Here is a 27,442-nt window from a genome sequence, read left to right as displayed (position 1 = left end):
AAGCAAGTTTTCTGGAGCCATTAAATGTGCACGATTGTTCTGTATTTTGACCAATAAATGAGTGTTTTGTGAGCACTGTTACAGTTTGTACATCCTGTCTCTCACATTGCAGATTGCCTATCTTCAGCTTTTAGCTGGATCGTTTGGACTTTCCCATATTTGGTGCTCCTTTGCAGTAATTCCCTCCTTAAAGCTAACCATGTTGTAAAAATCAAGCAGTATGATGGGCAAACGGAAATGTCACTGAGTGGCTACTATTTATAATCACCAACAGGACTGACAGTCAAAGATATGCTTCCTGAAGGCTCTGGCTGCGTCGCCAAAAAAATAAAATGAATCGGAAAGGCAAACTTTTGCTGTTACAATCTATTGAATGAATGACAAATACTGAATATGGCATTTGATAAATCTCTCTCAATCTATGTCAGTGTTGGCTGCTGCGTACATTTACCAGCTCATGGCACAGGCCCTTTAGGTCACGCTTGCCACATGGAGTCGCATGTTCGTGGGACAGGCCCTTAATGCCCAAAGAACAATGTGGATTTGGGATATTATTTTGTCCCTTTAAGACATAGGTAATTCATCACTTTTTTAACTCAAGATATTGTGAGGAAACATTTAGGGATTAAAAGTGCCACAAACATTCACAAAACAGCAAAAGTACATGTTGCTAAAACATTTTACTCACGTGCACAGAATTGACTGGTCTTCACGATCTGTTAAAAAATGAGAAAGTTTTATTAGAGAGAAATTTTGGTTGATGAATATTTCATTTGTATAGCTTTGATTATATTACAATACAAGTGGCTGTTATAATTTTACCATAATATGGATGGAATATAATCACTGGTTTATACAAATGTATTTCATTTATACATTTCTTTTCATGAATGACAAAGTTTATCTTTTGAGTTATGGAATCTCACCCCATGTGCTCCTTACAATCTAACCTCATTCATTACTAGAATTTTAAAACACTCAAAGTGCTGGAGTAACTTAGCGGGGTTCAGCTTAGTCTGACCCACTGTTACTCCAGTACTTTGAGCCTTTTTCTGTAAACCGACATCTGCAGTTTTTTGTTGCTCCATGATTATAACGTTCTCTGTGCCTGAATTTTTCACAATTTCTGTTATTTTTCATCAAAGGGAAACATGGTCAGCCAGATCACTCTGTCTGGGTCTATTCACAGCTTAGGGTGGCCAAAGATGAACAATAAATGGAACCTCGTTAATGTTGCTCACATCCCAAAGCCAAAAGGTAATCCTCCTTTGACACTTCTCCCTGTTGTGTCAGGATGGGGCAGCTGTCATTATGTTCCCTGTGATGGGAGACACATGAATACTGTGGTTACAGGCAGGTGATAACCAAGAGCAACAACCATTGCTCAAAGCCAACATTGCATTTACTATATAGGGAACAAGGAACTGCAGATGCCTGCTTACAAAAAATAAACAACAAAGGATACAAAGTGATGAAATAACTCAGCGGAGCAGGCAGCATCCCTGAGTAACTCAGTAGGGCAGGCAGTACCACTGGAGTGATTCAATGATTCCATGACACTTTATTGTCACATGTACCCAGGTACAGTGAAATGCTTTGTTTAGCACACAACCCGGCACAATCACGCAGCACACAAAGAGTCGCCATGTTTCTGACGCTGACAAAGTTACATAAAGTGAATCGAACAGTTTTATCTTCCGCTGTCAGCAGCGAACCAGGCCTGGCACCGCACATGGTCACAAGCCGCCCCCCACCTGGTCACCCCTTCCATCTCGGCAGCCCCCCCCCCCCCCTTCCCACCGGGTCCCCCAGGTCCTCAGCAGGTCAGGCTGCATCCCTGGGTTACTCCAGCACTTTGTGTCTTTTCAATTATTGTATTTACTGTTCTGGGGAGGAGCCAAGAAAGTAGAGATGAAGCCAAAATCCAATCAACCATGATCTTTATGAATGAATGAGCAGTGCATGTTCTTTACAGAGAGCATTAAGGAGATTGAGAACCTTGTAACCTGGTACCAAGATACCAACCTCTCCCTCAATGTCAGCAGGTCAAAGGAGACTGTGTTTGAAAGCAGTCCACACGCACAGGTATACATTGATGGTGCCTAAGCAGAGATGGTTGAACATTTCAAAAATATCACCAGCAATTCACCAATATCACCACCACCAACAAAAACAGAGAGTTGTGAGTCTGTGGTATTCTCTGCCTCAGAGGGCGGTGGAGGCAGGTTCTCTGGATGCTTTCAAGAGAGAGCTAGATAGGGCTCTTAAAAATAGTGGAGTCAGGGGATATGGGGAGAAGGCAGGAACGAGGTACTGATTGGGGATGATCAGCCATGATCACATTAAATGGCGGTGTTGGCTCGAAGGGCCGACTGGCCTACTCCTGCATCTATTGTCTAATTTGTCCTGGACCAGCCACATTGAAGTTTTGGCCAAGAAACCACACCAATGCTTCAACTTCCGAAGAAGGCTTAGAAAGTTCAGCATGTCCCCGACAACCCTCAGCAACTTCTACAGATGCGCCACAGAAAGCATTTTATCGGGATGCATCACAGCCTGGTTTGGTATCAGCTTCATCTAAGACCACAAAAAACTGCAGAGTTGTTGACGCAGCCCAGACCATGATAAAAAAAACAGCCTCCAATTGACTCCATCTACATTTCACGTTGCCTCAGCAAGGCCGCCAGCATGATCAACAAGCACTTACCCCGGTCACGCCCTATAATCCCGTCTATCATCAAGCACGAGGTACAGAAGTTTGAAAACGCATACCTCCAGATTCAGGAACAGTTTCTTCCCAGCTGTTTTCAGGCAACTGAATAGTCCCATCAGCTAGAGTGTAGCCCTGACCTCCCATCTACCTCATTGGAGACTTATGAATTATCCTTAATTGGACTTTATTGGCCTTCAATGTTTGCACTAAATGTTATGCCCTTTATCCATTATCTGTGCAGTGGACAGCTTGACTGTATTCATGTCTGGTCTTCTTTGAGTGGATAACATGCAAACATAAGCTTTCCATTGCACCTCGGTACACTTGACAATTATAAATTAAACTAAACTCAGGGGCGGAAATCCCGGGGGGGTGGGGCAGAGAAACTCCACTGAACTGAAATAATTGTGCAAATACCTTTCACCAAAGAGGTGGTTTCTCATCATCTCAAGGCAATTAGAGATGGGTAGGCCGTGCCCACATCCCAAAAATGATCAGTGAGGAAAAGGTGTGCCTGAGGATGAACGTCATGGTGAGGCTTTGAACTGATTTTCCTGGGGCAATCTGTAGGAGCTCTCAGCTACTGCACTTATAGGTGAACATTTGATTTACTGCATTTAAATCCAAACTATGTGTGCGAAAACTCCACATATATAGCAAGCTTCAGTTCTTATTTGTTTTACAGCTGTTACTGGCAATTTTAATCTTGTGATCTATCAGGATCAGGTTTTCAGTACTACACCTAGAACTGTACTACACCTAGAACTGTACTACACCTGTACTACAGTGCAGTCACTCTACACCTCCATCCCCCACCAGAAGGGTCTTAAAGCCCTCTGTTTCTTCCTCGACCACAGAACAAACCAATCCCCGTCTACTGATACTCTCCTCCGCCTAGTGGAGCTGGTCCTTACCCGTAACAACTTTTCGTTTGACTCCTTCCATTTCCTCCCAATCCAAGGCATAGCTATGGGCATGCGCACGGACCCAAGCTATGCCTGCCTCTTTGTAGGATACGTCGAACAATCCTTATTCGAGGCGTACCATGGCCCTATCCCCGAACTCTACCTCCGCTACATCGACGACTGCATTGGTGCTACCTCCTGCACCCATACAGAACACACTGACTTCATCCATTTCACCACTTTCAATCCGGCACTCAAATACACCTGGATCATTTCCGACATTTCCTTACCATTTCTAGACCTCACTATCTCCATCGCAGGTGATAGACTACTGACTGACATCTACTACAAACTCACTGACTCCCATGGCTATCTGGACTACACTTCTTCCCACCCTGCTTCCTGTAAGGACTCCATCCCTTACTCCCAATTCCTCCGTCTACGCCGCATCTGCACCCAGGATGAGGTGTTCCACACCAAGGCATTGGAGATGCCCTCATTCTTCAGGGAGCGGTGGTTCCCCTCTTCTACTGTAGATGAGGCTCTCACCAGGGTCTCTTCTACAGCCCGTAACTCTGCTCTCACTCCCCATCCCCCAACTCGTAACAAGGGCAGAGTTCCCCTTGTCCTCACCTTCCACCCGCCAGCCGTCACTTACAACAAATAATCCTCCAACATTTTCGTCACCTCCAATGGGACCCCACCACTGGCCACATCTTCCTATCTCTACCTTCGCCCAACACCTCCGCTCGGTTTGCAATAACCAACCTCCCGGTGGTTCAGCACTTCAACTCCCCCTCCCATTCCGAATCTGACCTTTCTGTCCTGGGCCTCCTCCATGGCCAGAGGGAGGCCCACCGTAAATTGGAGGAGCAGCACCTCATATTTCGCTTGGGTAGTTTACAGCCCAGAGGTATGAACATTGACTTCTCCAATTTCAGGTAGTCCCTGCTTTCTCCTTCTTTCCCCATCTCTTCCCAGCTCTCCCTCAGCCCACTGTCTCCGCCTCTTCCTTTATTCTTCCCCCCCCCCCCACATCAGTCTGAAGAAGGGTCTCGAGCCGAAACGTCACCTATTTCCTTCGCTCCAAAGATGCTGCCTCACCCGCTGAGTTTCTCCAGCATTTTTGTCTACCTTAGTTTTTCAGTACTGATCACTCTTCCTCACGATCAAACACATTTGTCTTACCACCCCATGGTTCCAGAAGGTTCCTTCATTCTGCTTTCTCTGCACACTTGCGGGAACGTGACCTACTGGAGTCAGACGTGATCAGTATCTTCAGTTTTGTTCTGTTTAGTTTAATTTAGAGAAACAGGTCCTTCAGCCCACCGAGTCTGCGTCGGCCAATGATACCCACACACTAACACTATCCTACACACACTAGGGACTATTTACAATTATACCAAGCCAATTAACATACAATCTGTAATGTCTTTGGATTGTGGGAGGAAACTGGATAAAACCCACACAGGTCACGGGGAGAACATACAAACTCCATACAGACAAGCACCCGGAGTCAGGATCGAACCCAGGTCTCTGGCACTGTAAGACAACTGGTGCTGTACCACTGTGCCAACCAAAGATAGACACAAAAGACTGGAGTAATTCAGCGGGACAGACAGCATCTCTGGAGAGAAGAAATGGGTGACGTTTCGGGTCGAGACCCTTCTTCAGACTGAGGGTTAGGGTGGGGGGAGCTACAGAGATAAGGAAGTGTAGGGTGTGGGAACAAGACATCAAAGGAGGTGGAGATCAAGGAAAATGTAGAATAGATCATTGTTTTCTAGGAGAAGGTGACAGCAAAGCAAACAGAGATAAAATGTAATCAGAGACAGACTGGTCAGAGAACTGGGAAGGATGGGGTTTAATGGAGAGAGAGGGGAAAGCAAAGGGTTACTTGACGTTAGAGAAGTCAATGTTCATACCGCTGGGGTGTAAGCTGCCCGAGTGAAATATGAGGTGCTGTTCCTCCAATTTGCGCTGGGCCTCACTCTGACAATGGAGGAGAACCATGACAGAAAGGTCAGTGTGGGAATGGTAGGGGGAATTAAAGTGTTTTGCAACCGGGAGGTCAGGAAGGTTTAGGCGGACTGAGTAGTGGTGTTCAGTGAACCGATCGCCGAGCCTGGGCTTGGTCTCACCGATATACAGGAGTCTACACCTGGAACAGCGGATACAGTTACACGAGGTTGGGGGAGGTGCGAGTGAACCTCTGCCTCACCTGAAAAGACTGTTGGGGACTATATTTTCCTTGATCTCCACCCCTTGTGATGTCTGGTTCTCACACTTTACACTTCCTTATTTCTGTGTCTCCCCCTCCTCTGACTCAGTCTGAAGAAGGGTCTCGACCTAAAACGTCACCCATTCCTTCTCTCCAGAGATGCTGCCTGTCCCGCTGAGTTACACCAGCATGTTGTCCTGACTCATGTTTATGGTTATGGATCAAGAAACATTTTCCATCCAACTCCAATAAAGCAAACCATCCTTGTTGGATCTGAAGCCTCACTTGGATAATCCAAAAGTGACGAGTGATATTTTTTCAATGCAGTAAATCTTTAGGGAATGCAATACCCTACCAGAGGGGCAGCGGTGGAGTTGCTGCCTTACAGCGCTAGAGACCCAGGTTCGATCCCGACTCTAGGTGCTGTCTGTACAGAGTTTGTACGTTCTCCCTGTGACCGTGGTTTCTCCGGGTGCTCTGAATACCTTCCACATTCCAAAGGTTAATTGGCTTCTGTAAATTGTCCCTAGCGTGTAGGGTAGAACTAATGTACAGGTGATCGTTGGTCAGTGTGGATTCGGTGGGCCTGTTCCCATACTGTATCTCTAAATTAAACTCAAGATAAGGCAAGGAAACAAGCCCTGTTTCCATGTGGATCATAGAATTGCTGTGTAATGGTATGTTATCCCATTTTCTCACCCATTCCCTACAGTTTTACAGAAGCCAATTAACCTACAAACGCGCACGTCTTTGGGATGTGAGATGAAACCACAGCACCCGGAGGAAACCTACACTATCACAGGGGGAACGTTCAAACTGCACATAGACAGCATCAGAGGTCGGGATCGAACCTGGGTCTCTAGCATTGTGAGGCAGCTCTACCAGATGTGCCACTGTGTAGCTCAGGGCAGTGGTGAGTGGGATTAGCAGGATCACTCTCAGAGAAAACTTTTTTACTGCTTTTCACTGTACCTCGGTTTGTGACAATAAACTCAACTCAAACTCATAAAACCTGTACAAAGTGATCTGGATGATGGTGTGGTAAATTGGATTAGTAAGTATGCAGATGATACTAAGATAGGTGGTGTTGTGGCCTGTTTCCGAGATGGCCTGTTTCCATGCTGTAATTGTTATATGGTTATATGGTTATAAGAGGCTCAGGCCTCCCTCCATGTCGAACTCTTCCTGTGATTCTGCAAGTCTGATCATCAGGAGTTGTGCTAGTACCTACAGGACTTTTCACCGAACACTAGTAACAAATACAGGCTCATATTTGATTCCCCGCACTACTGTCCAGTGAGACCTAGTCCATGTTCGCAAAAACTGCTTCAGGGCCTGTCAACTCTGCACTTCTGTGTGTTTCTAGGTTGAAAGAGTAACTACCATGTTGGCATGAATTAATTTTCTGCTGGAAGGAACTGCAGCTGCCGGTTTACACCGAAGATAGAAACAAAACGTTGGCGTAACTCGGGGGGACAGGCAGCATCTCTGGATAGAAGGAATGAGTGACATTTCGAGTTACTCCAGCATTTTGTGTCTATTTCTGAATGAATTTTCTGCTCAGTTGTCTGGGCATATGTATGTGAAAAGTATCTAACCACTGCCAGATAATAAAAACTTTCAAAAATTAATGGATTCTATCGCTGGTCCCTTTTAGTCCAGGGCTTCTGTCATGGTAACTGACGTATTGAAATGTATCACATTGTACACTGAGTCAGAAAAGCCAGGTGACACGTGTTGGTGGGAAATAACTGAGGGGGGGAATAAAAAAACTTGTTTGTATTCAGTGGTATGTATTTATTATAATCGGATCAAGGCGAGGATCTGAGTTCTAATCATCAGGCCTCTAAAAACTGGTAACTTTGGTGTTTTGCCACAAACAACAGAATCAAATATTACTTTGTGTTTGAGAAATACTGGTGCAACTGGTCAAAAATGCCATATGTCAACAGTGGTCATTGCAGATTGTTCGATGACCATATTAAGTGATACAGTTATCCTGTCCCACATCCAGACCGCCGGGTAACAACAAAATGAAGTTTCATATCTCTAATTCTCTGAAGTGTTTCTGGAGTTAACTATCCGATTCACAATTCACATTAACTTAATAAATGTTGTAGCTAATATTTGTCTGCTCTTTGGAGAGTATGCAAAAGGTTAGAGCTAAGTCAGATTACTCAGATATAATGTGTAGGAACGAACTGCAGATGCTGGTTTACACCGAAGATGGGCACAAAAAGCTGGAGTACAATGGCTGACGTTTTGGATCGAGACCCCATCATCAGACCCTATCTTACTATATCTATCTTACTCAGATACAAGCATGGTGGGTGATGTTATCCATCCTGCCTTGTGTAAACAGACTGGTGGCATAATTATTAACAAACCCAAAAACTATTTAAAAAAAAACAAAAATCTGTCAGAGTTTTGGTTATGAGTACGCCAGGGGATCCAAGAGATGCCACCTGGCATGGGTGAGTCTGTTTCACACAGGAAATCTGCAAAGGAAGGTCTGATGGTGTTATTATGACCAGAATGGTATATTCATCACTGACTGCTCTCATGGAGGGTAAAACAGTACAAACCCTGTGCATCTACAAAGGCACCAGCGGTAGAGCTGCTGCCTTACAGCACTTGCAGCGCCAGAGACCCGGGTTCAATCCCGACTATAGGTGCTGTCTGTATGGAGCTTGTACATTCTCCCCGTGACCTGCATGGGTTATCTTCGAGATCTTCGATTCCCTCCCACATTCCAAAAACATACAGGTTTGTAGGTTCATTGGCTTAAGTATTTATACTTGGCAGAATGTGTAGAAATGGGAAGGCTGTGGTCTAGCGTTTGGAAGAAAATAGGAATTAACCAGATATTCACACACACACACACAGAGCCACAAACAAGACAAAGAATTTTAGTGTTATAGAGATGATACAGGAAAATTGTGTTGAGGTAGAAGATCAGCCGTGATCATAGTGAATGACTGGGAGGCTCAAAGGGACCAAGTAGCCATGTAAACAGTTCCTTGTTTCTAGTCTTCTCCTATTTCTTATGTTGCTCTTGCCACAATCTACAGATAAAGAACATATAGCACTCAAGGAAGTAACACGCACACAGCAATCAAGACAAACACTTTCCTTTCACCTTATCAGTGTATAAACACTTGCCCTGTAAAGTTAAAGTCTTGGATGTCATGTGAAAGCAGCTGAACATAGTTTGCCTTCACATAACCTGACGATAAGTCATTTCTCCTATATACATGATTCCACTGGTTATTAACGATTCCCATCTGCCCTACTCTGGGATTGTGAGGTCCTCTTATACTCCTCCAGAACTGGCTTCATTTAATGGGATCACTACTGAGGACTGTTGGGATTCATTCCAGTAGCCCCCATTAAAATGTATTCCCTTGATCGAGACTTTCATGACCTATCCTTCTATCTGGCTTAGTCTGGGGCACCCCTGTGAAACACGATGGTGATATCAGGGCTGCTACACAAATGAAAGTTGTTATTTATGAATTTAGATCTCTTTCCTGTTTTCTATGACACGACGTTCTACCGAGGACGTACACACCATTGAGGATAAATGAGGATACTGTGGATAGGGTGAGCTGTTTTAAATACCTGGGAGTCCACATCTCTGAGGATATGACATGGACATCACACGTCGCAGCACTCGTGAGTAAGGCAAGGCAGCGCCTTTACCACCTCAGGCAATTGAGGAAATTCAGAGTGTCTCCGAGGATCCTCCAGTGCTTCTACTCAGCGGCTGTGGAAAGCATCTTGTCCGGAAATATTACAATCTGGTTTGGGAATTATTCTGCCCAGGACAAGAAGGCTCTGCAGAGAGTAGTGCGTTCGGCGGAATGCACTATGGGAACTTCACACGCCACTCTGTAGGAACTATACATCAGGAGGTGCAACTCCAGAACCAAAAAGATCATGGTACACCCCTTCCACCCCTGCAACGGACTGTTCCAGCTGCTACGGTCAGGCAAACGCCTCCGTTGCCATGCTGTGAGAACGGAGAGGTTGAGAAGGAGTTTCTTCCCAGAGGCCATTAGGACTGTAAACTCCTATCTCACCAGGGACTAACTATTACTGTACCACTCTACTGCTTTTTTAAAAATTGCTGTTTTTTTTCCCTTTTCCCTTCCGCCCACAATATTTAATATGTAAAAGAATATGTGATTCTGTTCCACTCTGTTTGTAGTTTGTTTGGTTGTTTGTTTGTTTGTCTTTTTGCACAAAGTCCGCGAGCATTGCCACTTTTAATTTCACTGCACATCTCGTATGTGTATGTGACGAATAAACTTGACTTGACTTGACTTAACTGTAAAGACCGCAAACCCTCTCAATTCCTAATGCCGTGTTACATGCCCCAAAGCCTTTCAATTACTTACAAAAACAAAGCATTAAATATGGATAGTTAAATACTCAGCCAAGATAACCATTTTGTAAGCTTCATGAACAACATTCTTTGAGTTTTATAATTATTGTACTGTTTGAATAACGCCGAACATACTTTAAATGGTTTGGTTTGCCTGAAGATGGCTTTAAAAGGTCAAAAAATGATGGCAGTGTATTGCTGGGCAAAACATTATTATAGCTCGGCAAAGGCAGTGGGAGACTTTTTGATTCATGTTTCTGAAAAATTGAGAAATTACTCTTCATGTTTCTGCTTTGTAGAAGTTAAAAGTGCAGCAGACGAGATATCACTGGCACTATCTAGATGAGCCACTTTGTTCATTGAATCATGCTGGCTTTCAGTTCACAAGTAAGAACTCACTATGCTTTTTACCCTGTGGATACATATCAGCAACATTTTCATTAATCTAAGTTCTGGGCGACTTAATCTGAAAGGTGATCCAGAGGAAGGGTCTTGGCCCAAAACTTGACCCATCCATTTCTCTCTACAGATCCTGCCTGACCCACCGAGCTCATTCTGAATTTTCTTTTGCTCCTGGTTCCAGCATCTGCAATCTTTTGTGGTTCCGTAATGCTGAAATATACTCGAAATTGGTGGTGAATCTGTGGAATTCTTTGCCACAGAAGGGTGTGGAGGCCAAGTTAATGGATATTTTTAAGGCAGAGATAGATAGATTCTTGATTTGTACAGGTGTCAGATGTTATGAGAAGGCATGAGAATGGGGTTAGGAGGGAGAGATAGATCAGCCATGATTGGATGGTGGGGTAGACTTGATGGGCCGAATGGGATGATTCTGCTCCTTTCACTTATGACGTTAAGTGAAAAGCTTTCACAAAGGTTTTTCCTTTCTCTGGAGATTTTGAAAACACATGATGAAACTGATAATTGCAGTAAACTGGGTTGAGATCCAATTCTCTTGTGGGTTGGATGATGCAGCAACAGGGTCAGTTTGGGTCATAATTTTCCTCTCAAGGAACAAGATGTCTTGATATGTTGCTCTTCCTAATGACACCACTGAAAACACATGGAATGAATCCAAAATGTGTAGGAAAGAACTGCAGATGCTGGTTTAAATTGAAGATAGACACAAAATGCTGGAGTAACTCAGCGTGACAGGCAGCATGTCTTCTTCAGACTGAAGAAGGGTCTCGAACTGAAATGTCACCCATTTCTTCTCTCCAGAGATGCTGTCTGTCCCGCTGAATTACTTGCAGCATTTTGTGTCTATCTTGGAATGGATCCAACCCTAGTTTAAAGTATTAGATGTAAGTTAAACTCACAAGCAATCACAAAAGGCTAAGATATGAAGTTTTGTTTTGCTGATAAAGAATCTTTAATGTTTAAAAATGCTGTAACAATCTTGACATATTTCCATGTGTACAACAGCATTCAGCATATGATACAATTGGTGCTAAACCAGTAAAGCATTATTCACTAACATCAAAGTTATCGGCAGCCTGCTCCACTGTGCATCACTCCTTCATGCTCAATGCTATTTTAGGACACGTTTAAGAAAATCCTGCAGAGAAAAATATTTTAACCAAAGTTTCCGCTATTACAGCAGCACTGAGAGGAAATGCAAAGCCAAAATTACTTGGCTCCAAGGTCAATGTAGCCCATTGCCCTCCAAAGCCAGCACTGGTGTTTAAACAGGCACTAACATCGCAACAAGACTTAGTCCTTCTCAGTTTTGGCAATGGAAAGAAGCAGATTTAGTTAAGTATTTCATCACAATGTCATAAGATTCAAATATCAATGTAACAGCACAATGGATGTGTAGGATGGAACTGCAGATGCTGGTTTAAACCGAAGATAGACACAAAAAGCTGGAGTAACTCAGCGGGACAGGCAGCATCTGCCGAGAGAAGGAATGGGTGATGTTTTGGGTTGAAACCTTCCTTCAGACGGGGAAGGGTCTAAAGAAGGAGTCAGAAGAAGCGTCTCGACCCGAAAAGTCACCCATTCCTTCTCTCCAGAGATGCAGGCTGTCCCACTGAGTTACTCCAGCATTTTGTGTCGATCTTCAGCACAGTGGATGTCACTGAGATTTACCTCTCTTTATACACACGCATATAGACAATAGACAATAGGTGCAGGAGTAGGCCATTCGGCCCTTCGAGCCAGCACCACCATTCAATGTGATCATGGCTGATCATCCCCAATCAGTACCCCGTTCCTGCCTTCTCCCCATATGCCGATGTTTGGATGTTCTGGTCACATATGACAGGGACATCTCCTCACAATAACAATACCATCATGTCATGCTTTAATGTTGAATCAGATATGTGTGTGTGATGGAGGGGCGAGGGAGTGTTGAAGGAGAGGACATTTAGAGATGAGGAAGAACAACAATGGGGGGGAGGGTGGGAAGAGCTGGATGATTGCAACAGGTAAGGCTGCCCATCCCTATTACTCTGCTCCATATCCAGGTCCAAGTGGATACTCCCCTGAGGGATGTGCTATGGTCACAACTTTTAATTCAGGTTGCACCCACTTTCCTGACTCTGCAGGACTGTGTCCTAGACAACCCTTCCCTGCACAACCTCCAGGCTCAGCCTGCCACTGAGGCACACAAAGCTTTTACTTAATTTTGGGATATTATATAATTATATATATATATATATAATTATATATAATGTTATACATCACTGGCAGCACCAGCACACGTTGCTGATCTCTAATTCTCCATCAGAAGGTGTGATGAGTTGCCTTCTTAAATCAGTCCCTCCGGTGAAAGTTCTTCTCCTTGTAATTGGTAGGGAATTCCAGGCTTTAGACCAGCGATGATGAAGGACCAGTGATGTATTTTCAAATAAGAAGGTATCGGGGGTGGTGAGAAGTGGGGGGGGGGGGGGGGATTAACAGAGTCTTGTTGTGATGTTAGACAGTGGATTGGCCTTGGGGTGTCAGTAGGCGAGTCAGTCACCCGAAGAAACACAACCTTTGACCTGCTTTTGTTGCCATGGCATTTAGGTGGCTGCTCCAGTTGATTCTCTTGCCCATGGTGACACCCGCCCCCCCCCAATCCCAAGATTTTGATGGTGGGTGACTGGACAATGATGCTCATCGTGGGAATCACTAAGACTAAAGTTTAAATTTGACATGATATATGCACTCCTATTGGGCTTCTCTGCACTGTGGTGGCTCCTTAAAGAACCATTACACACTACACACAACAACACATTCTACATTTCTGTGTCTATGGATAAGAAGGATATTGGTAGCACATTGGAGGTCAGATGTATGGATACACTTTGTATCAACTATGTGGGTGGCACAGTGGCACAGCTGGTAGAGCTGCTGTCTCACTTCGACAGAGACCCGGGTTCAATCCATGACCTCAGGTACTGTCTATATGGAGTTTGCATGGGACCACATGGCTTTCCTCCAGGTGCTCCGGTTTCCTCCCATATCCCAAAGATATGCAGGTTTGTAGGTTTCTGTTTGTCTTCTGTTAATTGCCTCTAGTATATAGGGAATAAATGAGAAAGTGGGATGGCATAGAACTAGCAGTCAAATGCAACGAAATTTCGTTCAAGGTGCACTGTGTCTAGGTGTATATCTGAATGACAATAAAGTTTTCATTCATTCATTCAACTAGCGTAAATGAGTGATCAATAGTCAGCAAAATATTGCATTTTAATGCAAGGAGCCCATACACATTTGGGAGAGGCAATATCATAATGGAAAAGAAATGCATTTCCAGAACAAAGGAAACTGGATGGGCTGAAGGGCCTGTTTCCATTCCTTACCTTTCTATAGATTATTGCTGTCTGTTTTAGCACAGTGCCATTCATTTGAATGGAATCACTGACCATACTCGAAAGGCAAGTTTGAATAGGTTTTGTGTTTATTTTATTTTTTTTGTCATTATGTATGTTTAATCTAATTAACAGTGGTACGATGTTTTAATATACTTAATCTTTTTATTTAGATTAGTTTATTAGATAATTATTGTCGCATGTTCTGAGGTACAGTGAAAAACTTTTGTTTGCGTGCAATCCAGTCAATAAAAAGACTATACATGATTACAATCAAGCCGTCCACAGTGTACAGTTAAAATGCCTGTCCCACTTGGGCGTTATTTGCTCGTAATTTAAGCGTCATCATTTACGCGTCACGACGCACGTGATGCGCACATGGTGCGTGGTGACGTAGGCATTGACGCGCGGTAGCGCGCGGCGCCCCAGGATTTTGTAATGTACAAAATCTTCGCGCGCCATCTGCATGACGCGCAAATGACACCCAAGTGGTCGGTCTGAGAAAGTAAATGCTGCTGCTCAACTAAAGATTTAAAAGAACGCAGCGATTGTAATGGATGAAAGCAGATCCCCTTCTGGGACCAGCATACAAGGGGTCGCCTAACTCTGGTGTTGGAGTATAACAATTAAAAATAATGATTATTGAATGTGTTTTACAGTGTTTTCCACCCTGCCACTGCAAATAGCTCCTACAGCCATGTAGAATGATGGTGGTTGTCTAGCCCTAAAGGGTGGTGTGACCACACTGGCATGGCAGGATGCTGAGCTCACTGTGTTACTCCTGGCTACTGTAGCCTACATGCTGGATATTGTTAAGTTGACAGCACAGAATTGTTAAGATTAAGCAGGGAAACCTCATAGTGTGATTTCATAATAAAGTTATTTCTGAAGAAAGACACAAAATGCTGGAGTAACTCAGCTGGGACAGGATATTTCTGAATATTTATATGACTGAATAAGTATTCAAACTACTACATTCCTCTCTCCAATGTTCCAAATGGCACAACACACGAGATGCAAAATCAGGTTTAACCATAAGTTAGATCCATAGAAACATAGACAATAGGTGCAGGAGTATGCCATGCGGCTCTTCGAACCAGCACCGCCATTCAATATGATCATGGCTGATCATACCATTTCTTAGAGGCAATTTGCAATATCTTCCACGCCCATTTAATACAAGATTTGGTGAAATGTGTTGCAAGGTTTTGAAAACCACTGTCGAATTATATGAAGCAAAGTTTTGAGGGAATGAAATTGGTCATAAAGCTATCACAACAGTTTGGAGCAAAAGTAGGTCCTCTGGCCTAGTAGGCCCGTGCTGACAATCGAGCACCCGTGGGTACTAATCTTCTTATATTCTCCTCATTTCCCATCAACACAATTTGGGTATGGTGGCACAGCAGTAGAGCTACTGCCTTACAGCGCCAGAGACCCGGGTTCGATCCTGACTATGGGTGCTTGTCTGTACGGAATTTGTACATTCTCCCCGTGACCTACATGGGTTTTCTCCAAGATCTTTGGTTTCCTCCCACACTCCAAAGACGTACAGGTTTGTACTATAATTGGCCTGGTATAATTGTAAAAAAATTGGCCCTAGTGTGTGTGGGGTAGTGTTACTGTGCGGCGATCGCTGGTCAGTGCAGACTCGGTGGGTCGAAGGGCCTGTTTCTGCACTATATCTCTAAACTAAACTGAACTAAAGACCCAGCTGCAACCACAAGATTCTGTTGATTGAATGCACATCAAATCAAATGAATGTAGCTAGTTAACAACTTTGTTTTAGCAGATTCAGATTCGTTTATCACCTGTACACTAGGTCCGTATAGCTTTATGATCAATTTCATCTCCTCAGATCTTTGCTTCATTTAATTAATCAGTGGTTTTCAAAGCTTTGCAACACACGAGACCTGATAGAAGCATCTCAAATTATGAGAAGCAATGCTAAGGTAGACAGTCAGAACCTTTTTCCCAGGATGGAAATATCAAATACTAAAGGGCATTTGAAAGGGGCAACTTTTAAAGGAGATTTGCAGGGCAAGTACTTTACACAGAGGGTGGTGAGTGCCTGCAACATGCTGCTGGGGATGGTGGTGGAGGCAGATACAAGCGTGACATTTAATAGACTTTTAGATAGGTCATAAGGTCATAAGCGATAGGAGCAGAATTAGGCCATTTCTATCTTCCCCTCCCAACCCTATTCTCCTGCCTTCTCCCCATAACCCTTGACACCCGTACTAATCAATAATCTATCTATCTCTGCCTTAAAAATGTACATTGACTTGGCCTCCACAGCCTTCTGTGGCAAATAATTCACCAGATTCACCACTGATAAGTAGTTCAGTATGCAGAGAACGGAGGGATATGGAGCGTGTGCAGGCAATTAGTCTTGGCACAATGTTCAACACAGACATTGTGGGCTAAAAGTCCTGTTCTTGTGCTGTACTGGTCTATGTTCTGTGTTCTATTTTCCGTTACACAAAAGCATTGATGAGATTGATGTGGAAGATATTGTAATGAAATTGTTTGTCTGCATGAAGTTTACAAAGTAAACAATAAATACAACAAAAAAAACAGCAGAATTTTACAAATATTGTAGCATTTGTGAGTTAGTTGCCTACTTTGCATCTCACCTGATCATTTTTGAATTTAAGATTAATAGAGTAAAAATGTGAGTGCAATGCCAAAGAATATTGCTTTGTTATTTGCTTGGTTTGTGCCAATGGTAAAGAACAATATAACTCAATAATGCATGGAGGCTATATACATTTGGGGGATGGAATATAATAATGGGAAATAAATGCACCACCATTTGCTACACCATTCCCAATCAGCATATTTACAATGAATGCAGAAATGTTTTGCAAGCCCTATTTTGTAAAGAAATGAGATTTAATTACATAAAAATTGCAAGAAGTCATACGGGAAACTTGTTGTAAGTCTTTTGTGGGCATAAGATCCGATTTGTTATTTCAGAGCTATTGATATCCATGAAAGAGTGTTGGGTCGCTTTCTCTCAATTTACGTCAGTCCCAAGATGGCCACTTGAAGCGTGTGATTGGGATCTTCTAGAAATGTTGCCTATCAGATTATTTTCCCACTCTTTGTGGCTAAACGCTGGCCAACAAGGGGTTGGGAAGGCTTCATGAATGTAATAACGAGGAACAAGGAACACAATATTCCAATATTATTAAAGAATATTCCAAAAAAATTACTGTTATGACTCAATGGTGGGAAAGTATACTTCCGAAAGTATAATTCACCATTTAAACAATGCCCTCAACAATGTAAGAATGCAGGTCTGTAGTGCATTATTCCAGTAAAGAGGCCCTGGAAAAGTCCCTGCCTGCATCTATTAATTGCACTAACCCTGATCTTCAGGCACTAACAATTGCTGAACGTAGCAGTCTGATGCAACCCCTTGACTTTCATGGTGTTTATGAAAATGTTAACAACTTCCTAAGTAGAAAGGCAGTGTCAACGTAATCCCCACAACTATCAGCCGCTTGCAGCGTTTCCTTTCTATACATTGCTGTTATAAACCACAGTTCTATCATTGCAGTCATTTTACATTGCAGTAAACTGAGCATTTTGGGAAAATAACTTTCATTTGAAAATAATCAGCAAACTTGCCAGGGCTTGGGAACTCATCCTATGTATTCTCCTGGGATCTGTATATAAAAGCATAAACATTCCTCCTATTGTCTGTTTATGCCCTGCATGTTCCTCATTGCTAATTTACTGTGACAAGGGATCAATTTATACCTTAAATGGAAATAAAATGGACACGAGGGATATTTATTCAGCTGCCGCTGATAGTTATTGGTGCATATTTCAAAGTGATAGTGGAAGATAATAATTCTGATGAAATGATTGATTAAAGTTTGAAATGAGTAATGGTTTAAGAGACAGCATGGGGCAACATAGGATAAATGCTCAGGGTTTCCATCTCAGCACGTTTCACAATCATGTCAAAATGCAAATGTACCTACACGGTGACTGGAAGACAGAATAAGGGTTAAAAACACAATCCACTATTATTCCCCTAACAGTTGCTTACAGAGTTTTTGACTCTTGGCTAACATCCCATATTCCTTAGTTAGGGAATAGTGTAACGTGCGAGGGAGAATTGAAAAGAGCAAGAAAATTAAATGGAACAGACAGGGCCTGATTCTCAGTAAGCGGTATATCCAGTAATACATCACATAAAACTTAATGCCAGTAAAGTATAACTGGAGTATCCGGCACGAACAAAACAAAACCTCTGAGTAAACAGGAAAGAAAGTCAATTACACCCACTACAATTTGCAAATTTGTACTTGTGTTTAATGAGGCTCCCTTCACATCTGATGATGTGTTGTGCAAGGTACGTATTGAGTGGTACATAGTTGGGGGCTATTTCAGAGTGCATTATCTTGTCAAAAGACACAGTTTCGTTTAGGAAATGTTGTGACTTTATGTGAACCAGCTTGAAGAAACTTGAAAGTATCCAGTAGTTCAAGTTCAAGTTCACATTTATTGTCACATGCACCAATTAAGGTGCAGTGATATTAGCGTTACCATGCAGCCATACAATTAAAAGAACACAATACACAATAGAACTCAACATAAACATCCACCACAGTGATCGAAGGGAATAAAGTTCAGTCAGTCTTCCTCCTTTTGTTCACCCGTGTTTGGGGCCTTGACCCTCCGTTGTTGCCGCTGCGGATGGCCCAATGTACAGGCCCTCTCGTCGGGATGATCGACGCCCCAACGTTGGGACAGATGGAACACACTTGGAATGCCCGAATCGGCCACTTTCTTACCGGAGACCGCGACTTCTCGAAGTTATAGGCCGCAGGCAGGCCAGCGGTCGGAGCTCTTCTCTGGTGATCCTCAGCAAGGGTACCCTGGGTCCGGGATGGTAAGTCCACGCCACGCCCGCGGCTAGAAGCTCCGCAGACCACGGCTTCACGATGTTAAAGTCAGCAGGCCGGCGGTCGGAGCCCTTCTTCTGGCTCCACGATGGAAGTCCGTGCCGCACCCGCTGCTGAAGCTCTGAGCCATCTCCGGGAAAGGCCACACCAATCCAAGTTGTTAGGCTGCAAGTGAGGCGAAAATGCGTCTAGGAGAAAAGTCGCTTCTCCACCGAGGTAAGTGACTGGAAACGGTTTCCCCTATTCACCCCCACCACCCCCCACATAAAAACATACAGAGAAACATTAGCACATACATTCAGACATACTAAAAAAAAACAAAATAGTCGAAATGACTGACGTGCTGCTGGCGAGACAGCCGCTCGCAGGCGCCACCCGAAGATGTAGTAATGGACTTAGAGCAGGAAAACTCAAACATATTGATCAGATAATAATGTTCAATGAGGGACAGGTCTAAATTGATTTTAGAAAATTCCTGGTATTTTTTTAAAAATCGCATGCCTTAAACTTTTATATTTCTTGTGTGTTATGACATCAATGGAAAATTTCAACAGCAATCATTCCCAGCCATCTCTTACTCCATTATCTTACAAGTGAAAAATCCAATTTATGAATACTTTGCTCAGAATAATGATATGATGTTGGACAACATGCATTGAATGGGACAAATTGTTTGGGACATTTCTGATTTCTGATTTCTTAATCTGTTAAAACTCCAGACTAGAAATTCATCCACACAGTGTCCTGTTTATATGCCGTATGTGATTGAACCTTGATGTTCAATGATTCAATGAAGATTGAAACAATGATGAAGTGTGATTGGGAACTTTCGGTGCTGACCATGACCACAACAGAGTTATTATCCACTTGCTTCATACTGTAATACACAGAGGCACAGGGAGAGGTGATTAGTGTTCAGTAGCAGGCGACCAAACCAGAAGGTTTGCGGACCGGCAGGCCATTGCCACGCGTAATTTTTGAGCACTGTCAGTTTTCCGGAGCCCCGCACGATGTCGGGACCAGCTCCGCACAACTCCATACGGCTCTGGCGATCGAAGTGGGACTGGCCCTGCGAGGCCGTACGGCTCAAGTGACCACGTTAGGTCGCGCTTGTCGCATGCAGTCGCATGCTCGTGCGACAGGCCCTTAATGCTGGCCACTGCTTTCTGCTAGTTCCACCACACCACACAATGTGAACAATTCTGAAGAGAAGGCTTTGGAATAGGTCTGATGTGCAGTCAGAAATCACCAAATTGGATAGACGGATGACTGTTGGGTCTTAAGGCTTAAACAGGACCACTTTGTGTTTGCTCTTCAAAATAGAAATGTAAACATTGTTCAGGTTATAATATTTGGATGTGAAGGATAATCTGTGCCCTTGGTTTAAGTATATGATAGTTAAGATGTGCATCTTCTGGGGATGTTGATTCATCTTCTGAATTTTCATTCCCCCTCCCCACCCCAGATGAAAGATTCCTGAGGATATGGGCATGGTCAAGGAATTGTTTGATGGCTTTAAAGGAGAGGCATATCTGCTATATTATATTATATCGATAGGCACATGGACATACATCCTTCACACTTTTAATGATTTTTGTGGGGTAAGGGTCTGTGACCCATGAGGCTCCCTACCCTCATCCGCACACCTACTCCCACAAACCTCCATCGGACTAGAAGTGTGGCAAGTAGGAAATCATACAGCAAAGCACAGAAAAGGCTATGATTGAGCATAGCTCATTTCTTTGTTAATCGGAGCGCAGAAAGAAGGATCTCCAAACACCGTCTTAACTCTTTGGGACAGATTCATATTCATTTTATCCTGACAACACAATAGTGATGAGATGAGGAATAAGGGTGGGCAGATGTTTGGAGCCCATTTATTTCCCTAGACAAGGAGTCGGGTGAGGCAGCTATCTATCTGTTTGTTCCTGAGTATCAAAGAAGGCTATAACACAAAGTTGTGCCTTTAATTCACTTTTGATAAATGGTAGGGAATTGAAGAATACAGTTGAACAGAAGGATCTGGGAATAACTGTGCATAGTTCCTTGAAGGTGGAATCTCATATAGATAGGGTGGTAAAGAAAGCTTTTGGTATGCTAGCCTTTATAAATCAGAGCATTGAGTATAGAAGCTGGGATGTAATGTTAAAATTGTACAAGGCATTGGTGAGACCAAATCTGGAGTATGGTGTACAATTTTGGTCGCACAATTATAGGAAGGATGTCAACAAAATAGAGAGAGTACAGAGGAGATTTACTAGAATGTTGCCTGGGTTTCAACAATTAAGTTACAGAGATAGGTTGAATAAGTTAGGTCTTTATTCTCTGAAGCGCAGAAGGTTAAGGGGGGACTTGATAGAGGTCTTTAAAATGATGAGAGGGATAGACAGAGTTGATGTGATCAAGCTTTTCCCTTTGAGAATAGGGAAGATTCAAACAAGAGGACATGACTTCAGAATTAGGGGACAGAAGTTTAGGGGTAACATGAGGGGGAACTTCTTTACTCAGAGAGTGGTAGCGGTGTGGAATGAGCTTCCAGTGGAAGTGGTGGCGGCAGGTTCGTTGGTATAATTTAAAAATAAATTGGATAGGCATATGGATGAGAAGGGAATGGAGGGTTATGGTATGAGTGCAGGCAGGTGGGACTAAGGGAAAAAAGTTGTTCGGCACGGACTTGTAGGGCAGAGATGGCCTGTTTCCGTGCTGTAATTGTTATATGGTTATATGGTTGATGCCAAATTCATATCTCCTTACTTTGAAGCTGAGAAAGTTAGTTATTTGAGAAAATTGACAGATTTTATTTCCACAAAGCAAGAACTGAAAGAAAGTATTTCACAGAAGTGTTTAAAAATGTGCATGCGTACATGCAACTGTTAGCATATACTATCTTGATATGTATTTTAAAACTTTTCCCGTACACTGCATCGATGGCTATTTCATTTTATGAGCTGAAAATAATCATACTCCATCAGTAACCTGCTGTCTATGAGTTAATATTTAATGATTTGCCTTCTAATTGTTACTAAAGGAGTTTGTTTTACTTTGTCAGTCATTTAGCTTTCCTACTGACCAGTTGTGTCTACTGCATTACTAACATAATCTCACAGTTCAATCACAAGGAAGCAACCAGTCAGCAGCTTTACCATATAAGGAAAAAACAGCAGAGAAAGCCAAGCAGACTGGAACCTCTTCTCACTGCAGCTATTTTTTATCCTTCTTGTTACATTCTCCAAACTGTACTAGGTCATTCTAAAGCCTCATTTTTTTTTTTAAACAACAGAATTTACTTATATCTTCCAAATTGGCAAATTATGAGCAGGTTTGTCAAAATTCTTTGAGAAACCAAGCAAACGTGAGAAAGGTGCAAATTGTAACCTTATTTGTACTGGTTATGTGTTCTCTTTCCATCCAATTTTACAAATAGATTGTACTCCCCATCTGTTTTAGTGGGTTAGTAATTTCACTCTGTATGTATCACTGCATTGTTATATCTGGTACGTGTACAGGCAAGAAATGTAAGAACAACTGTGACTCCAGAGATGAACAGGGAATGCTGCTTATTTTCAAAATGTACGACACAGTTCTAATACACGTCGCATATTTCCCAAAAATATTGTTTCACTCCAAAAGATATGGCTTGGCAGGTCAAGCTGCCTACTTGTCACAATGACATGCATCGCATTGGGATGAAGTAGTTCTATCTTTCGTGTGAGCAGAGATCGTGCCAATGAATCACCTAAGTAGTTTGTTATCAAACTTGTGGTTTTATGAAATGAGTGAAACAAGCTTGTTTCTGCTGTTCTACATCTCAGTGGACAGCAAAGTGTGGCTAACCATTCATTCCCTCAAATAAAAGGGCTGAGCAGGTGGTAGTAAGGGTGGGAGCTAGTAGGCATGTGTTCTCTGAAATAATTTAGGACCATGTGGTCTAAATTGGCAGAAAAACATTAAACAAGAAAGCCATTAAAAAAAATGTAAGATTGATTCAACTTACATACGTTGTAATACAAAAAATATTAAAATTACTTTATTTTGCATTCAACCGTATTTACCTATGGATGATCTGTATAAGGAGCCTCCATTCAAGTTAAATCAAAACATCCTTAGATTCCATCCTTAGAAATACCAGAAATGGCCAGTTTTCCTGAATTTTTTAAATCTTTTGTATCTTTAATGATTTAGTAAATCTGTGTGGTTACAAAAATTGTTTTTCATACTGCACTCACATTTCAGTTATAATTTAAAGGAAGCCAGAGCTTATTGCAAACTTCATCTGATAATTAATATTTCAACCATAAAATATATTCCTCTTTCTTTAAGAGCCCCTTTTCCCCCTTTCTTTTATGAACCTTCCCATTAATGTGAATAATATAAAGCATCATATGCACAGATCTCTCGTCACCTCATCTTACATGTTCTTTTTTAAAACTCTGAAAGGGGTTGCCTGGTTAGACACAGATATAAGTCAGAACCTCAGTGCAACATAGAACAGCTCTAAGTGTTTCTCCACATAAGGACTCCACCACATTTGTTTGGGACGTTTGGCTGCTCTTTCAGAATTCTGAGTCAAAATTGGAGTTGAATGAATTAATAAGTTTATTGGCCAAGTATTCACATACAAGGAATTTGCCTTGGTGCTCTGCTCGCAAGTGACAACGACACACAGTGACATTTAGGAATGACACATAAAACATTAAACATTAATAATAAAACATTATTGATTAAACATGTGAATTAAATAAAATACCAGAGCAAAAGGAGGCGACAGATTTTTGGTTATTAACTAGAGCAACTACTCGTGGAAAAAAACTGTTTTTATGTCTGGCTGTGGCAGCTTTGACAGTCCGGAGTCGTCTTCCAGAGAGAAGTGATTCAAAGAGTTTGTGGCCAGGGTGAGAGGGGTCAAAGATGATCTTGCCCGCTCGCTTCCTGGCCCTTGCAGTGTATAGTTCGTCAATGGAGGGAAGGTTGCAGCCAATAACCTTCTCAGCTGATCAGACGATTCGCTGCAGCCTTCGGATGTCGTGCTTGATGGCTGAGCCAAACCAGACCATGATGGAGAAGGCGAGGACACACTCTACGATGGCCGTGTAGAATTGGACCATCATTGCCTGTGGCAGCATGTGCTTCCTCAGCTGCCGTAGGAAGTATATCCTCTGTTGTGCCTTTTTGACTGTGGAGTCGATGGTAGCCCCCCACTTAAGGTCCTTGGAGATGATGGTTCCCAGGAACTTAAAAGACTCCACAGATGTGACTGTGTTGTTGTTGATGGTGAGTGGGGTGAAGGAAGGGGGAGCTCTTCTAAAGTCTACAATCAATTCCACTGTCTTAAGAGCATTGAGCTCTAGGTTGTTGCGATGGCACCAGGATGCCAGCTGTGACACTTCCTGTCTGTAGGCAGATTCCTCCCCATCCTGGATCAGTCCAATCAGGGTTGTGTCATCTGCAAACTAGAGAAGCTTGACAGAAGGAAGTAGAGGTGCAGTCATTGGTGTAGAGAGAGTAGAGGAGAGGGGAGAGTACACAGCCTTGTGGTGCTCCTATGCTGAGGGTCTGCGGTTCCGAGATATGCAGTATTTGAAGTATTTGCAGTATTTGCGAACTTCCAAGGCGGGTGTGCAACATGTAACACCTTCAAGATTTCTGGCAAGTAGGTAGGATCAAACATGACCCCAATTCCTATTTTGATCAACAAAAAGCTTTTGGTGCTACTAATTACTAGTGAAACCAGTCTTACTGTATGGAGACACAAAATGCAGGAGTAACACAGTGGGACAGGCAGCATCTCTGGAGGGAAGAGACCTTGGCTTGAGGCCCCTTCTCCATCTGAAAGTCATTCATTCCTTCTCTCCATAGATGCTGCCTGTCCCGCTGAGTTACTCCAGCTTTTTGTGTCTATCTTCGGTTTAAACCAGGATCTGGTTGGGTGGAGTCCTTCCTTTCATGTAACTGTAATTTTCCTGCCCTATATTCTACTATTTAGTTAATGGGGGATGATCATCATCAGCAAGAACAATGTATGAGAGAAGCCTTTAGATCTGCCAGCTCAAAGTGTCAGCTAGGAGCAAAGAATTTTAACAGTAGATTTAGTTGAATCTGCCAACATTGATCCAGGGTCAATTCTAGTCAATACTCCTAGGTTGAGTAGGCTGGGACTATTCCTTGGAGCGCAGGAGGATGAGGGGTGATCTTGTAGAGGTGTACAAAATCATTAGAGGAATAGATTGGGAAAATGCAACTTTTGCCCAGAGTAGGGGAATCGAGAACCAGAGGACATAGGTTTTTGGTTAGGGGGAAAAGATTTACTGGGAAGCTGAGGGGTAATCTTTTACCTAAAGGGTGGTGGGTGTTTGGAAAAGCTTTCAGATGACAAAGTTGATACTATTGCAATGCTTGAGAAACATTTAGGCAGGTACATGGATGGGATAGGTTTAGAGGGCTGTGGCCCAAAAGCAGGCGGGTGTAGATAGGGCATATTGGTTGATTTGGGCAGGCTGGGCCAAAGGGCCTGTTTAAATGCTGTATGACTCTTGGACTATTTATTCCCCTCTTACCATTAAAAAAAACATTATTTGGACATCCTCAGGTAATTGCTTGTGTCTTTTTTGTGTTTCTGATATTGCAACAGTGACAACAAAGTATAACTAACCATTCATACCACTAAAAAAAATGAATACAATGATGGTAGTGAGGGTGGAAGTTAGTAGTTGTCATCAAAAATCACAAATATTGTCAGCCTAAAGAAGGGTTCTGACCCGTAACAACACCTATTCATGTTCCCCATGGATGCTTCCAGACCTGAGGAGTTACACCAGCACTTTGTGTCTCTCCCTTTCTTCAAAAATACTTCATGGGCTGTATTGCATGTTTGGATTCTTACAAAAAAACATTGTGGAAAAGCAAGTTCTCCTCTGCCAGGACCAATCTTCAAACTGTGGCATTGAATGTCAAGATTCTTCCTGCCATGAGTTGACGCTCTAACTGTCTAACTGCAGCAACAGGCTGAAAGCTATTCAGGATTTTGTTGTAACTTGAGCTACTGAGCTAATTAATCAAATGTTTGCACCTTTCCCTTTGTTAAATTTGTGCTTTAATCTGGCAGGAAGATCCATTGATTCGAGCCCTCTTTGGTTTTCACAGGCAGCACAGAATCATATTTTTAGCTGAAGTCAACAATCATTATTGTTATTTTTGCCTTTTTAAAAACAGCAAGTCATGCTGGATTCGCAATGGTGTGCAAGTGACACGGGTATTTTTACTTGTTTTATCAGTGGCCCAGCATATTGTCTGCAGGAAATGTGTACGTAACTCAAAAAACTAAAGACGAATTGACATGGTAATTCAAAAGCTTCTCAACTAATGGTAATACTTGACAAAGAATTAAAAGAATCGCTGCAGCGATTCAGTCAAATGTCTAATTCATCGCCAAGAAGAGCAGCTGAAACATTGCAGATGTTGGCATCAGAACTCGGAATATATTCCAAACTTGGCAGCAAATCTCTTACAATTGCCTTTTTATGGGCTTCATTTACTACTCAAAGAATTGTAAAGTAAACAGAACACATCTCACTCATTGCAGAGCTGTTGGGCTGTGCTACATCATTGCTCTCTCCTGGTCCAAGAAATGCATTTTGACCAAACTCTGCAGAGCAATTTCCTTACTGTTAGGGTTGCCAATACTGACTGGATGTGGTCCTGAGCCTCCAACTGTTCCACCTCCCCCTAGCTCCCATCATAGGTTACCCATCCACACTGTCCACTGCTCTCCATGCATTTGGAAAGAAAGCAGACTTCTCATCGCTCAATTGCAAGATTCTTGGCTGACATCTGTATCTGTTATTCTTATAACTAATAAACAGCAATGTGCGGAGAAAATCAAAAGAACTACAGTATTATTCTCCAGGGTTGTATTTAGCTGTTTCCTGGCTAATCCTCAATTTCTGCTGACCCCAGGCCTAAACTGGAGAGTTGCAAATACTTCATATTTACTTATAGAACTAATTGGGTGCACAATCCATAAAACTTGAGGAAATACGCTCAATTTTAGTTTAATCAGTTATGGACAAAAAGCACTATACAGAGATGCTGCCTGTCCCGCTGAGTTACTCCAGCATTTTGTGTCTATCTTCGGATTAAATCACCATCTGCAGTTCCTTCTCACACAATGCTGTAAATGGATTCGTACATTTCTTCCATTGTTTACAAAATGTAACTTTATTTGTACTTTTAAAAGGATTAGAATGATTTTGCTTCTGGTCTCATTTCTGTTTTGTTTGTGAAGAGATATAATTGGTTTCTGCTGTCCTTGGGGTACATGCCTGATGTCAGAAAACACTGCGTGTCAAAGTGAAGTGGTCTAGGCTCAGCTGGAAGTAAGCTGCTGATTATATTTCAAAATTCTGCTGTTTTCTATCTCCAGAAGCAGCTTCCTCAGTGACACTGGGTCATTTTCTGGTTTGCTTGTCTTACGAACGGTCCCAATTGATTAAATCAGAGA

General features: G+C 42.6%; 1 protein-coding gene across 2 annotated transcripts in view; it reads right to left on the bottom strand.

The window, feature by feature from the left end:
* Positions 1–27,442, bottom strand: part of myh11 (myosin heavy chain 11) — a 165,603-nt gene that overhangs the window by 97,854 nt on the left and 40,307 nt on the right. For both annotated transcript variants that reach the window (XM_033040278.1, XM_033040277.1), the window contains exon 4: positions 689–716. In XM_033040278.1, coding sequence (XP_032896169.1) covers positions 689–716 — 28 coding nt within the window. The remainder of the gene's footprint in view (positions 1–688; positions 717–27,442) is intronic.

This window comes from Amblyraja radiata, chromosome 22, assembly GCF_010909765.2.
Source record: "Amblyraja radiata isolate CabotCenter1 chromosome 22, sAmbRad1.1.pri, whole genome shotgun sequence".
Taxonomy (NCBI): Eukaryota; Metazoa; Chordata; class Chondrichthyes; order Rajiformes; family Rajidae; genus Amblyraja; species Amblyraja radiata.
Note: the sequence above shows the minus strand (reverse complement) of the source record. Positions and strands in the feature narration are given on the sequence as shown.